This window comes from Vulpes vulpes, chromosome 16, assembly GCF_048418805.1.
Source record: "Vulpes vulpes isolate BD-2025 chromosome 16, VulVul3, whole genome shotgun sequence".
Lineage (NCBI taxonomy): Eukaryota > Metazoa > Chordata > Mammalia > Carnivora > Canidae > Vulpes > Vulpes vulpes.
In genome coordinates, this window is record NC_132795.1 from 52,987,808 (window position 1) to 53,000,519 (window position 12,712).

General features: G+C 52.2%; 1 protein-coding gene across 1 annotated transcript in view; it reads left to right on the forward strand.

Annotated features, from left to right (window-relative positions):
• ARFGAP3 (ARF GTPase activating protein 3) overlaps positions 1-12,472 on the forward strand; it is a 50,971-nt gene extending 38,499 nt beyond the window's left edge. The window contains exons 13-16 of the mRNA XM_026017342.2: positions 2,541-2,661; positions 3,792-3,882; positions 9,526-9,647; positions 11,411-12,472. Of these exons, the coding sequence (XP_025873127.2) occupies positions 2,541-2,661; positions 3,792-3,882; positions 9,526-9,647; positions 11,411-11,428 (352 nt within the window). The 3' untranslated portion in view covers positions 11,429-12,472. The remainder of the gene's footprint in view (positions 1-2,540; positions 2,662-3,791; positions 3,883-9,525; positions 9,648-11,410) is intronic.
• The last annotated feature ends 240 nt before the right edge of the window (positions 12,473-12,712 follow it).

Below are 12,712 nucleotides of genomic sequence, written 5' to 3' on the forward strand. Positions count from 1 at the left end.
ACCCCATGACCCCCAGATCATGACCTAAGCCAAAATCATGAGTTGGCCATTCAACCAACTGTACCCCCGGTACCCTTTCATGTTTTTATGTTATTAATTACCACTCATCACTTCAGCTTGCAGAACTCCTTTTTAGCATTTCTGTGACACCAGTCTGGTGGTCAGCAGGGCTTTTGTTTTTGTTTTTTGTTTTAGCACTTTGAATATATCATCCCACTATCTCCTGGCCTGCAAGATTTCTGCTGAGAAATCTGCTGATGGCCTCACAGGGATTCCATTGCATATGAAGAGTTTCTTTTCTTTTGCAGCTTTCAGAATTCTTTGTTTCTTCCTTATGCTCTATTTTTTATTCCCATGACTTACTCATTTGGTAATTGGAGGCCTGCATCTCCTTCTCCCCTTCACCCATCCTCTCTTACCCCTTATGTCTAGAAACTGTCGTTGCTTTTCCACACTTTTAGTTTTGATCCTGCTTCTTGTTTGTTTATTCTTTTTGTTTTTAGATTACACTTGTGAGGGGAATCATGTGATATTGATCTTTCTCTCTTTTTGCCTTTGATTTATTTTAAAGATTTTATTTATTCATGAGAGATACAGAAAGAGAGGCAGAGACATAGACAGGGGGAGAAGCAGGCTCCCAGCGAGGAGACCAATGCAGGACTTGATCCCAGGACCCCGGGATTACACCCTGAGCCAAAGGCAGATGCTCAACCGCTGAGCCACCCAGGCACCCCTTGTTTTTGATTTTTGACGGTTTTATGATAATGTGTCTTGGTGAAGATCTCTTTGCATTGAATCTTTTTGGGGGCTTTTGATCTTCATGTACCCAAGTGTCCACATCTCCAGATTTGGGAAGTTTTTAGCCATTATTTCTTTAAATAAGTTTTTGCCCTCCCCCCCCCCCTTCTCTTGATGGAGAAGATTCTCCTGTATTGTATTATCTCTTCTCCCATAATGCATAAATTTTTTTTCATATAGTGTCCCATAATTCATGTAGGTTTTCTTCTTTTTCATTCTTTTTTTTTTTTTTTGTCTTCATTGTAGCTTTTTTTAAAAAAGATTTTATTTATTTATTCGAGAAACAGAGAGAGAGGCAGAGGGAGAAGCAGGCTCCATGCGGGGAGCCTGACATGGGACTCCATCCCAGGTCTCCAGGATCACGCCCTGGGCTGAAGGTGGCGCTAAACCTCTGAGCCACCTGGGCTGCCCTCATTCTTTTTTCTTTTTTCTCCTGTGACTGGATAATTTTAAATGACCTGTCTTCGAGTTCACAGATTCTTTCTTCTGTTCAACTAGGTCTAACACTGATATCCTCAGTCATCAGCTCCAGAGTCTCTGTTTGATTCTTTTTTATGATTTCTGTCTCCATGTTGAGCTTCTAGTTTTGTTTGTATATTGTTTTCCTGATTTCATTGAGTTGTATGTGTTCTTATAGGTTGCTGAGCTTCTTGATCTTGAAATCTTTGTCAGGCAATTCCTTGGGGTCAGTTTTTGGAGAATTATGACATTCCCTTTGTGGCATCATGTTTCCTTGATTTTTCATGCTCCTTGGGGTCTTGTGTTTCTGTCTTTGCATTTGAAGAAATAGTCACCTCCTCCTGTCTCTCCTGACTGGCTTAGGGTGAGAAATGACTTCACCAGCATCCTTGCTAGGGATTCTGAAGCTTTCTCAGACCTTTCCTATGTGTATGCCCACTCAACACTACTTACTCCTTTTTAGGGGTGAATTCTTGAGATGGTATGCCTTCTCTCAATCCTACAAGGCCAGGCCAGGTGCCCAAGCCTCCTGTTTGCTTTCCCTTGGTACCCTTGAAAATACTCAAGTTTGCATACTTTTTCCCAATCCCACAGAATCAGGCTAGCTTTCTGCACGTGCCCAAAAGCTTGTACTCACCATCTGTGGGGGCATGTGCAAGGAGCCGGCAATGGGGTGGGGGCAGAGTGGGCAGGGGTTAGTTGCACAGAACACTGGAAGGCACCCATGGGCCAGTTGAGGGTTCCACAGGCAAAGTGTACCCAGCGGCTTGTGAGCAGGCTTCCTCATGCCGTCTACAAAATGGTCAGCAGCACCTGCATGCTTTTGATGAGTTCTGAGCCCTGGCTGCTATGCTTCCAACCCCTAAGCCATGCAGATCACCTCAGTATTCTGGATGGGGTGGGAAAGAAGGAGCATCCTCTTCAGTGTCCCATGCAGCTGGGGAAGTCAGGCACCTACTCACCAACCTCTCACCTTCCCCTGTGGGAGATGTTGGAGGCCAAGGGGATCTCTGATAGTGCTGAGCTGTGCCGCCTTGGGGGAGAGGTGACCCAGGCAAAGTGAAACTGTTCCTATAATCCTCTCTAATGTGCCTAGTCTTGGATTGTTAGCTCCAACGATCCAATGTGTTGGAACCTCTCTGCTGCACTCCTACACTCCCAGTAAAGGCATTCTTGTCTGTGAATGATTGTCAAAATCAGTGTTCTATAGAGGGATGGTGGTAGAAAACTTCTATTCCACCATCTTGCTGATGTCACCCCTATTTTGGCTATTTTAATTGTAGATCTGCTCGCCGTAAGCCAGACTATGAGCCAGTTGAAAATACAGATGAGGCCCAGAAGAAGTTTGGGAATGTCAAAGCCATTTCATCAGATATGTACTTTGGAAGACAAGCCCAAGCTGATGTAAGTGTCCGGAGAGTTTGCATATGGGCCTCGTAGAGCAAGGGACATGGGGATTGTGGGAGGAGGTGCTAGGCACAAAGCAAGATGGACTCAGGTTGTGAAGGCCACTGCCCTGGGGGTGTTAGCGAGAGGACTCAAGCCCAAGTCTTCCTGACCTCTTTCACAGCCCCAGCTGCCAGAGGAGCAGCTGGAAGGTAGGAATCAGGTCTCACATTTCTCTAATTCCTCTTTCCATTTCATGTCTTTAGAATAAATTTCAGGAAATTTTCTTTTTTCTTTTTTTTTTTAAGATTTTATTTATTTATTAGTGAGAGACACAGAGAGAGAGGCAGAGACAAAGGCAGAGGGAGAAGCAGGCTCCTCACAGGGAGCCCGATGTGGGACTCCATCCCGGGACACCAAGATCACACCCCGGGTCGAAGGTAGACACTTAACCACTGAGCCACCCAGGCGTCCCCTTTTTTTTTTTTTTTAAGATTTTATTTATTTATTCATGAGATACACAGAGAAGAGAGGCAGAGGGAGAGGCAACTTTCAATACAGATGTAATTTGTTTAATTTTTAAATTATCATTAATGAAGTTCAATGAAGCAGACATGTTTTTGGAGGGGAGATATATGTATTTTCAGGTTGCTGCCTCTTAGTGGAGTCTCACTAAGCAGAAGGATCAGATAGCAATGAGGAGGTCTCAGGTTTTGTTCTAGTGTTGGGGTCCTGGCTTGCTTGCACAAAGCTCTGGGAGTGCGCATCAGTGCGGGGCTTCTTGGATGGCACAGGACCCATCACTAAAGGGGACTGAGTTTATTGTGTCGCTGGAGAGCTCTGACCAGGACTTCCAGAGCACTTAGAGCCACCTTCCAGAGCCCCCTTCTCTTCCTTCACCTGCTAAAAATCTGCTTTGTTTTAAAGTTGACAACATCTAAGTTTAGTTACAAAACACCTAGTGGGTCCTAGAGGTGGCTTGTGGTGGCCTCTGCTGGCCACTGGTGCGCCCACCCCTGCTGATATGTCATCCTCTCTGGTTTCCCTCGCACTCAGCAGCTGTCAAATGACAGCTCCTAGCTGATTCTTTGTGCACAGCTGCTCTAGGAATTTGGAGCCTAAGGGTTTCTATTCCCTGTCTTCTCTAGTATGAAACCAGGGCTCGGCTGGAGAGGCTTTCGGCGAGTTCCTCCATCAGCTCAGCTGATCTGTTTGACGAGCAGAGGAAGCAGACGGCAGGTAACGGGTGCAGTGGGGGGCAGTTGACAAGGTTGGTGTCTGCAGTGTCTACAGCTCAAATGCACTTTCTCTGCACAGAACTGTGTACTTTTCCATGATGTGATTCTCTGACCTCCTCCATGAGTCAGAGCAGAAGTTACTATTATTCCAGGTTTTGTTTGTGAGGAGACCAGGTCACAACATTTCACCTGCATCCCCCAGGTTGCCCGGCAGGTCATCTTCCCAAAACATTGCCTCCTCGTCCAGTGGGAACGTAGTGTCTGATTTGTGTGGTATCACAGCCTTGCAGGGGGACAGCCCCGAGCTCCTAGCGTCACTGAGCACTCCCTGCCTGAGGCCTTGGGCATTTTGTGTCACCCTAACCTCAGATTCTCCTCTCTGAAGTGGGTGGATAATAAGGCCCCCACAAGGTTGCACTGAGGCTTCAGTGAGGTGCTGCGTGTAAAGTGCCCATGCCCATGCCTGGCATAGGCCCCAGGGGAGGCAGGATCAGAGTGGGCGGGTGGGGGGGCACTCCAGCAGGCTCAGTCTTCCAAGGAAGGCAGAATGTGGCTTTGGAAACAGGCAGGTAGAGAGGGATTTCCTGTCTCCCTCGGCCTTCTTAAGGTCCAGATCCCATTGAAGAGAGTCTGGGAGCCCCAGGGATTCCAGCTCAGAGCACAGGCCCGCCATGGACGTCCAGAGCCGTGCCACTCTCCGCTTGTACCTCTGGGTCCCTGTGCCGTGTTGGCTCCCACCCAGGCCTCAGCCAGGCTACAGGGCTGAGGGAAGCCTGTGTGTCGCTCTGCGGTCACAGCTAACAGTAAAGGAGCAGTTTCCTCAGAGGTCACTTCAGGAACCCACTCAACAGCAGAGTCCAAGGGGAGGGGATCTCCAGAGCCAAGTGTTCCAGGCCCAGGACCACCTGCGCCCTGTCGTTCCCAGCCCTGGAGGAGCTGGGCATGGGCATAGCTGACCAACACGGGCAGCCCCCAAACATAGCAGTTTTCTGAGTCCAGTGAGAAACAACCTCAAGAAAGAAGGTCATAGAACAGACCTGAATGCCTAGGACCTTCGGTGCTCGGGTGTGAGGATGCTAGAAGATCCGCTATGGCCCTCAGGGCATAAGGAGCACACCAGGCTGCTTGCTGCTGTGGGAAGGAGTGGCTCAGCCCGGGGTGGGGGCCTGCTGGCCCCAGAGACAGGTGGGGGTGCTCAGTGCCGCGCCCCTGCCTCACACAGTGGGGCTGTGGCTCTCCCTCTGGCCACTTTCTGAGCTCTTTTCTACACTGGGTCCGGGTAGGGGCAGGGGTGGCTCTTGGACCTGTGTTCTCACCTCAGGGCTGTCAGCGCCCTGGCCTCTGGTCAGGGCAGCTTCCTCTTGCACCTGCCTGGGCAGAGGGGTGCTGGCCCTGTGCCCTCGGGAGGGGAGGTCTCCGCAGCCCCGCCTCCGCCCCCCTGGACCAGTGCCGGCTCACCTCCTGGCAGGGGTCAGCTCAGCCCAGAGAACCTGAGGTGTTGAACATCACCCCCCCACACAGCTGTGTGTGTTTTTGTAATTCAAGTTGTTGGAAGTTTCACTCTGAAACATCGTTTGTTTAAAAAGAACAAAAAAGCAAAACAAAAAAAAAAACATTGGGAGATCAAATGAAAGCAGCCTTTCCAATTGTTGAAGGAAAATTGTGGCCAGCCTATGTTTACTTTCCTGTCCCCTTTCAGAGAACAAAGGTCCTTTAATTGTTTGGGCCTCGCGTAGGTCCCAGACAAACCCCGTCCATGGGAACCCAGAGTCCTGGTAAGGGTGACCCCTCCCCTCCCCCGCCTCCCGTCCCCCACCTCATGCGAGCCCAAGGCTCAGACCCTGGTCACCCTCACTCTGTGTCTTCCATCAAGCCCATCATCAAAGTTGTCTTCCGTAACTGCCCTAAATGTAAGTGCATTGAACAACTCTTATTAAATATTTACTTTCTGTTTAGAGTGCATTTCAGCAAACAGCAAAGGGTGGTTTAAGAGACTGTTCTGTGTCCCGCGTGTTAGAAGCTTTCCCATCTGTGGAACATCGGCGCCCTTGAGTAGATCATGGTAGACCTTTACAATTTCTTTGTGGTGGGGGGAGAAGCAGTTCCAGATTGAAAGCCCTCCTGGTGAAGTGAAATACTTCCTGGGGATGTGGTTAACCCAGGAGCGCTGATGTTTCTCGAGGGCCCTTCACTTTCAGGGTATTGAAAGGTCCAGATGAAAAACACACATAAGCACCCACCACCGGCCTGGCACAGCACCGGGGCCTGTGGTCACTCTCCCAGGGCAGGGGTGCTTGGGGGACACAGGACTGCCATCAACGGGGCACTGCCTTGCGAGGCAGCCACTCAGCACACGAGTGGCTCCAGACCCTGCTTGTCCCCCGGGCAGGGCCAGCGACACTACAGACCCCTCTACCCTGGGCCCCAGGCTCTTGTGTGCCCCATCACCCTCGGGTTCCCCAGGCATGTTTGCTCTGTCCCCTTGGGCCCCCCGGGCCACCCTCTTCTTTCCTGCCCCCTCAGACCCAGAGCCCGGGCACAGGCTCTTCGGGGCCTGCAGATCTCAGAGCGCTGGTGGTTCTATGTGGTCCACTGGTGACCGTGTTGGTCCTAGGTCGTGGCTGTGTGGTGGCGCCGCCAACCCAGAATCAGTGGTGACCAGGGTGGCATTGACATCAGTGTGTGGCCGCTGTGCCTCTGGCGAGAGGCGCCCCGCGATGCTCCTGTTCCTAACGAAACCCGGCACCCAGTCCCCTCGGACATGCCTTTTCTCTCCGCTCATCTCTATTTCAGGGAAATGGGTCCATGATATTCTACTGAAACTTCTTCGTCCTGGGTTAGAGCGCAGCTCCGCCAGCAGCCCCACTGGCCAGGGCCCCCGATGAGCCCCTGGGGGCGGGACCCACCCGTGCTCACCTCTGCACCCCTGACCGCTGGCTGCACCCCTGGCCCAGAGAAAGCCCTTGCGTCTGTTGAGTGGGTGGGTGGTCGGGCAGTGGAGGAGTTCTGGGAGCGGGGTGCCCACTGTGCTAGGGCCCTTCCAGCATGACCAGGAACATACTGTGCCCCAACGGTGACATGGCGTGGCCAGCATGAAGTGCAGCAGCTCAAGCCGTAGGAGGAAATGCACACGTTGCAAGGTCCCTGCTCTGTTGTGGCTCCGGAAGCCTGAAGGGGGGCAGCCCCGTGGGCCCGCATCTCCAGGGGCGGTGGGCACTGGTGGGGGGTGTGACCACGGTGTCACCCGGCCTTCCTGATGGATGCAGGGCTCCACACTGACCACGTAACATGGTGTGGCCCAGCTGGCCTCCCCCGGCCGGGACTCTCAGGCCTCTGCCCCAGCCTTGACATCTTCCCGGCTGCTCAGCCAGAAACCTGGGAGTCACCCTTAATTCCTGTCGTACCAGCATGACCCCACACACACACACACCAGCCAGTTGGTCCCTGAGCCTCCTGGGGACACTCGGACCATCTGCTCTGAGGCTTCCCCGGCGGCCTCTACCTGCGGGCGCACTCGCTTCGTGTTGTCGGTGGATTGTCTGCCTTCCCCCAAAGGCCTGAGCTCTGGAACTGTGGCCATGTCCTCAGCCCTGGGCCAGGGAGCCTCTTCCTGAGGAAGCAGCTTGAACTGTCATTTCCTGGAGCCTGGAGTGCGACCGGAGTGCTCTTAGGCTCGGCCGCCTGGCCCTTCCAACCTGCTGCCCTGGGCAGCCCCAGCCCCGGGGACACGGCACCCACTTACCAACAGGAGGAGGGAGACTTCACAGACACAGGACACTTGCTGTCAGTCTCCAGAAGCAGCGACAGAGCTGCAGGCGGAGCGTGGAAAGGCAGCTCCTCGCCGGAGCCCTGACCGGCTCCTCACGCTCCTTACGCTCAGGGAGCTTAGGTCGTTAGTGGGGTTAAGCAGGTAAGGGAGATGCACAGAGGCCCAATCGGGTCTCTTATACATGCTTTGGGAGGCGGTCGGGACACACGTTGTGTTCCCAGAGGCGGGGGAGCCAGGCCCTTCCTCTTGTCGCTCGTCCCCTCATGTCTACTATGGCTGCTCCAGCCCTCAGCATCACATCTGCATCCCAGCCAGCAGGAAGGAGGGAGAGGGAGAGGAAGGGGCTGGTGCTGGCCCTGCAAGGCTCTTCGGCTTACATCCCATTGACCAGAACCCTGCCACCTGCACTCACCTTGTTGCAAGGTTAGATTCTGGGAGTTGGAATCTCAAGTTGGAGACTCTGGTCAAGTGCCTCTGCTGAGGTTGCCCCTGTACCCTCTGGTCCAGGCCTAGGCAGCCACTGTAGGCCTTGCTCGGTGACCCTGGCTCTGTGCACTCAGGATGTCACACTAGCTCCTCGTTTGCTCTCAAGACCCATCTTTTAGGCCGGTGGCACTAGCCGGCGAGTGGCCACTCTGGGACGTTCTTAAACCCAGATCCAGTGGCTGGGCGGGGCTTCCACGCTGTTATCGGCAAAGGCCCCCAGAACTGTGAAACTCAGCCAGAGTGGAGAGGGGAAGAGCCCTGCTCCCTGCGTGGTGGGCATGGGAACAGTGCTGGGGACAAACACTGTGTCCCTGCTGGGCGGCGGCGATGCTGGAGGGTAAACATGTCCATCCTGTTTGTTCTCCGAAAGGGAACTGGCCTCTGTTGCTTCAGGGGCAGGTGGGTGCAGAGGGGTTGTGTGCGGGGAACTGGGCTCGGCTCCCTCCAGGACCTGCAGGCTTCGGGCTCACTCTGGGTGTGAGCACCCCCGGCTGCCTGTGACATCTCAGGGACAAAGGTTCACCAGGAAGCCCCGGTTGTCACTTGTGGGGCTGTCACCCCTCGTGTGAGAGAATACTGGGGCGCCTCACCTGCGTCGCTGGAAATGGGCTCATGTTTCTGTCAGGCAACCAGAACCGAAGCAAAGAAACCCAACAGGAAGGTTGGGGTGAGGGGTCTGGCTCTACCTGGGCTCCAGCTCTGAGTCAGAAGACAACAAGAGAGAGAGAGAGACACTCCTCTGCGCTGGCTCCCTCCCTGGCAAGCCCCTTTCTCCCGTCCTCCACCAGCCTGAGTGGCGAGTGGGGGTCCCACCAGCTGCAGTGGTGCCTTAGCCTCACCGGTCACCCCAAAGCAAGCAGACGGCTCCTCTATCGAGAGGATAGGAGTCCAGGGGGCCCCGATCGGCCAGGCCCAGGGCACGTGCCCCCCTCACCCCAGGCAGTCCAGGGGGCCCCCTCGGAGGGAGGGAGGAGAGCCTGTACCAAAACAGGTGGAAAGGATGCTGAGCTCGCAGCAGCTGTCTGCCCTTCTGCTGGTTACCGATGACTTACCTGGCGGGTCCTGTGCTAAGCACCTGGGTGGAAGGAAGCAGCCCAGAGAGGGTGAGGGAGCTCTCCAGTGACACACAGCTTGAAAGTGGCAGTGCCAGTATTCGAACCCCCGACGGCCCTAAGACCAGTACCACGTCCTCTCTCACGTGGGGTCTCGCAGCCGGTTCACCGTGGGGCTGGTGCAGCCACTGAGTCCCAACGCCACCCCAGCTGCTGCTGGCAGGCAGCGGGAAGGGAGGGGACCCCACGTCCCCTGAGGCCATCGAGCGCTCTGGCCACCGGCCGCACTGTCTGTCGCAGCTGTGGAGTGACAAACCGGCATCTGCTCTGTGTGCAGGAAGCTACAACCTCACGAGCGTGCTGCCCACGGCGCCCGACATGGCCCAGTTTAAGCAGGGAGTGAGGTCTGTTGCCGGAAAGCTCTCAGTCTTTGCCAACGGAGTCATGACGTCCATTCAGGTCAGTGACGCTGGGAGGACATGAGCAGAGTGGGATGGTGGCTTTGAAAATGAGATCTGGACCACTCTTCAACTGCTGGCAAATTAGATTTCATATTATCGATTGATAGGTTTGCTGCAGTGTAACCCAGGACATCATGGAAACCAGAAATTGTCATTTTATTTTTGCTTACATTTTCTAGTAGGTGACTCTAGGGGAACTGCTACAGGGATCGTCGTGATCCTGAGCTACCTATTTCCTATACCGGGGACAGAGAAATAGTAAGAAGGAAATAGAAATTACCCATTATCCCCCCCCCCCCCGCCCCAGGGGAACTTCTGTTAATGCTTTGGTATATTTTATTTTAGTTCTAGAATTGTATGCCTATCATTTTAAAATTCAAACAGGATTATAGTGTATATATATGATCTGACGTTCTCCATGGTGTTTTGTTACGAGCATTTCCTTGTAATTAAAAATTCTTCAGAAGCTACACTCTATGGAGTGAAAATACATGACATTTGTTTCACTATCCCCAAGTTGGGATTTATTTTCCTTTTAAAGATTTTATTTATTTATTCATGATAGACAGAGAGAGAGAGAGGCAGAGACACAGGCAAGAGAAGCAAACTCCATGCAGGGAGCTCAATGTGGGACTCGATTCCGGGTCTCCAGGATCATGCCCTGGGCCAAAGGCAGGTGCTAAACCGCTGAGCCACCCAGGGATCCCCCCAAGTTGGGATTTAGATTGAATTTCAGTGTCTTAAATAAGGCGCATCCTCGTGTACAGCAACGTTAGGCTATCTCTTGAGGCTTATTTCAGGAACTTTCTTGTCTATGGCGTTATCATTCTAGGATGCTCTTTTTTTTAAAGATTTTATTTATTCAAAAAAAAATTATGTATTCATTTGAGAGAGAGAGAAAGCACACACAAGTAGGGGGAGGGGCAGGGGGAGAAGCTGGCTCCCTGCTGAACAGGGGGGACTTGGGGCTCTATCCCAGGACCCCAGGATCATGACCTGAGCTGACGGCAGCTGCTTCACCGACTGAGGCCCCCGGGTGCCCAGGATGCTATTATTAATATCCACAGGCTGTAGGACCCTAATGTGGGCTGTGGTGCCTCTGGAGGGGCTTCCCAGGTTGGGGAGGTGGTGGGGACGCCCCCACAGTGGAGAGTCCCCTCAGCCCCGAGACAGCTGCTCTTCTCACTGCCACTGATAACATAACCTTTGTTAGAATTCACAGGATGTTTCATGTCCCTGAGGTCAGCTGAGCCCCCATCAATCCTTCCGAGAAGGTGACAGCCATTATTTTATGGAAGGTCATCCCCATTTTATAGATTATCCTCCCCCTTTTATAGCTTCATTTTATGGATGCAGAAGCTGAGGTTCTCCTCCCACATGTGTGCCTCTGCCCTCCCTTGACACCTGCCTCCCAGGGGCTCACCACTGGGGCTCACCCCCCAGAACCTTGCCCCCCTCCCCAATGCCCTCGACTGTGCAGGAGCCACAGACACACCACAGAGGCCAGGGCAGCAGGATGCTCTTCCGCCCAGGCCCACACAGGCCTCAGCTCCAGGAAGCTGTGGTCACCCGGCATCCAGTTAGTGTCCTCTCCTCGGGCAGGGGTGGGGAGTGGGGGCAGCGTGGGTGCCAGGTGCCAGACAGGCAGTGTCCTGCGTTCCCTGTGAGGTCTCTTTGGGTAACACCAGCATTCAGTGCGTGAGAGAATGAGGAACCGAGGCTGAGTGCGAGTAAGCTCTTCTCTTGCTTCTCCCTGGGCAGGATCGCTACAGTTCTTAAATCCCACATGACAGTACCTATTTCTGGAGAAATTCCTCTTTCCGTGAACTGGTGACCACAGCACAGACTGCAGCGAAGACCAGCAGACTGTTTTGCCTCTTTGTCACGTAGTATATATGCATTGCTGATTTTTAGTATTTCTTTGGAGAAATTCTCATTTTTGATGTAGTAGAAGCTTTATTGTAAGTTCTGCTGTGCTTTCCTGCCATCACACGCCCCGCTTGGGGCAGAACCGTGCACATGCTTGCTTAATTTTCTTGGGATCTAGTTCAACAGCCAGGGGCCCAGAGACCAGGGCTTCTCTGCCTCCCAGGACCGAGCACCTTCCTTGGGTGGGGGGAGGGGTGCGGGGGGGCTCCGTGCTGCCAGACCGAGGGGCTACGGGCTCCCTCAAGCAGCCGATGCTACAGGGCCTGCAGGGACAACTCACAGCACACGGTTCACCCAAAAGGGAGCAGAGAATAAAAACGAAAGATTGCTTCACTTCTATTTCCACATATTAAGGTAATTTTAGAATAATGTTTAAAGTCATCCATCTGTCCCTTTGTAAATTGCTTATTTTGTATGATCCATAAATTAAAAGATAATTTTCAGCGAGTGCTTTGAAGAGACCGAAGCTTCTGCATTGCCAAGGGAATTAATCTTTCCACAAGGTGTTGTTTGAATTTATGGGAACTGTGAGGTGAGAACTCCCTGAGTGTCTTTACAAACCAACACACCGTACAGAACTGAAAATGAAGAAGGGAAGAAGATAGACCCACGGAAAAGATTTTAGTATATGGGACAAGAGTAGTTGTAACGGGGTAGTTTTGTTAATATTTTTTATCTTAATCTTGGTTTTCAAAAAATTACAGAATGTGTATAAATGAATAAAGAAAAATCATTTGGCTGTGTTTTAGACAGCATTAGAATATATTGTTCAGCACAGTAAACTATATTTGAAATTTGATGAACCAGAAATGTGGTTTCAACTGAATATTTTGTGAATTTTTCTTAAAAGATCAAATTTGTAGACTAAACATAATAAACCCTTGCAGCAGAGCATGTCACCATTTATTTATTTATTTATTTATTTATTTATTTATTTATTTATTTTCAAATGCTCCCGTAATGAATGGTAAATCAGGGCCCATGACAAGACATGGTGTCCGTTTGAATCATGACGTAACTGCCGACAGATATGTTTGTTGGGCGCCCAGTGGGCAGCTGCCACTCACTGAGGTGGTGGGTCCCAGGGCGGCGGCAGGCGGGGTGTCCTTGCTGAAAGTCAGGGTGTGCACGACA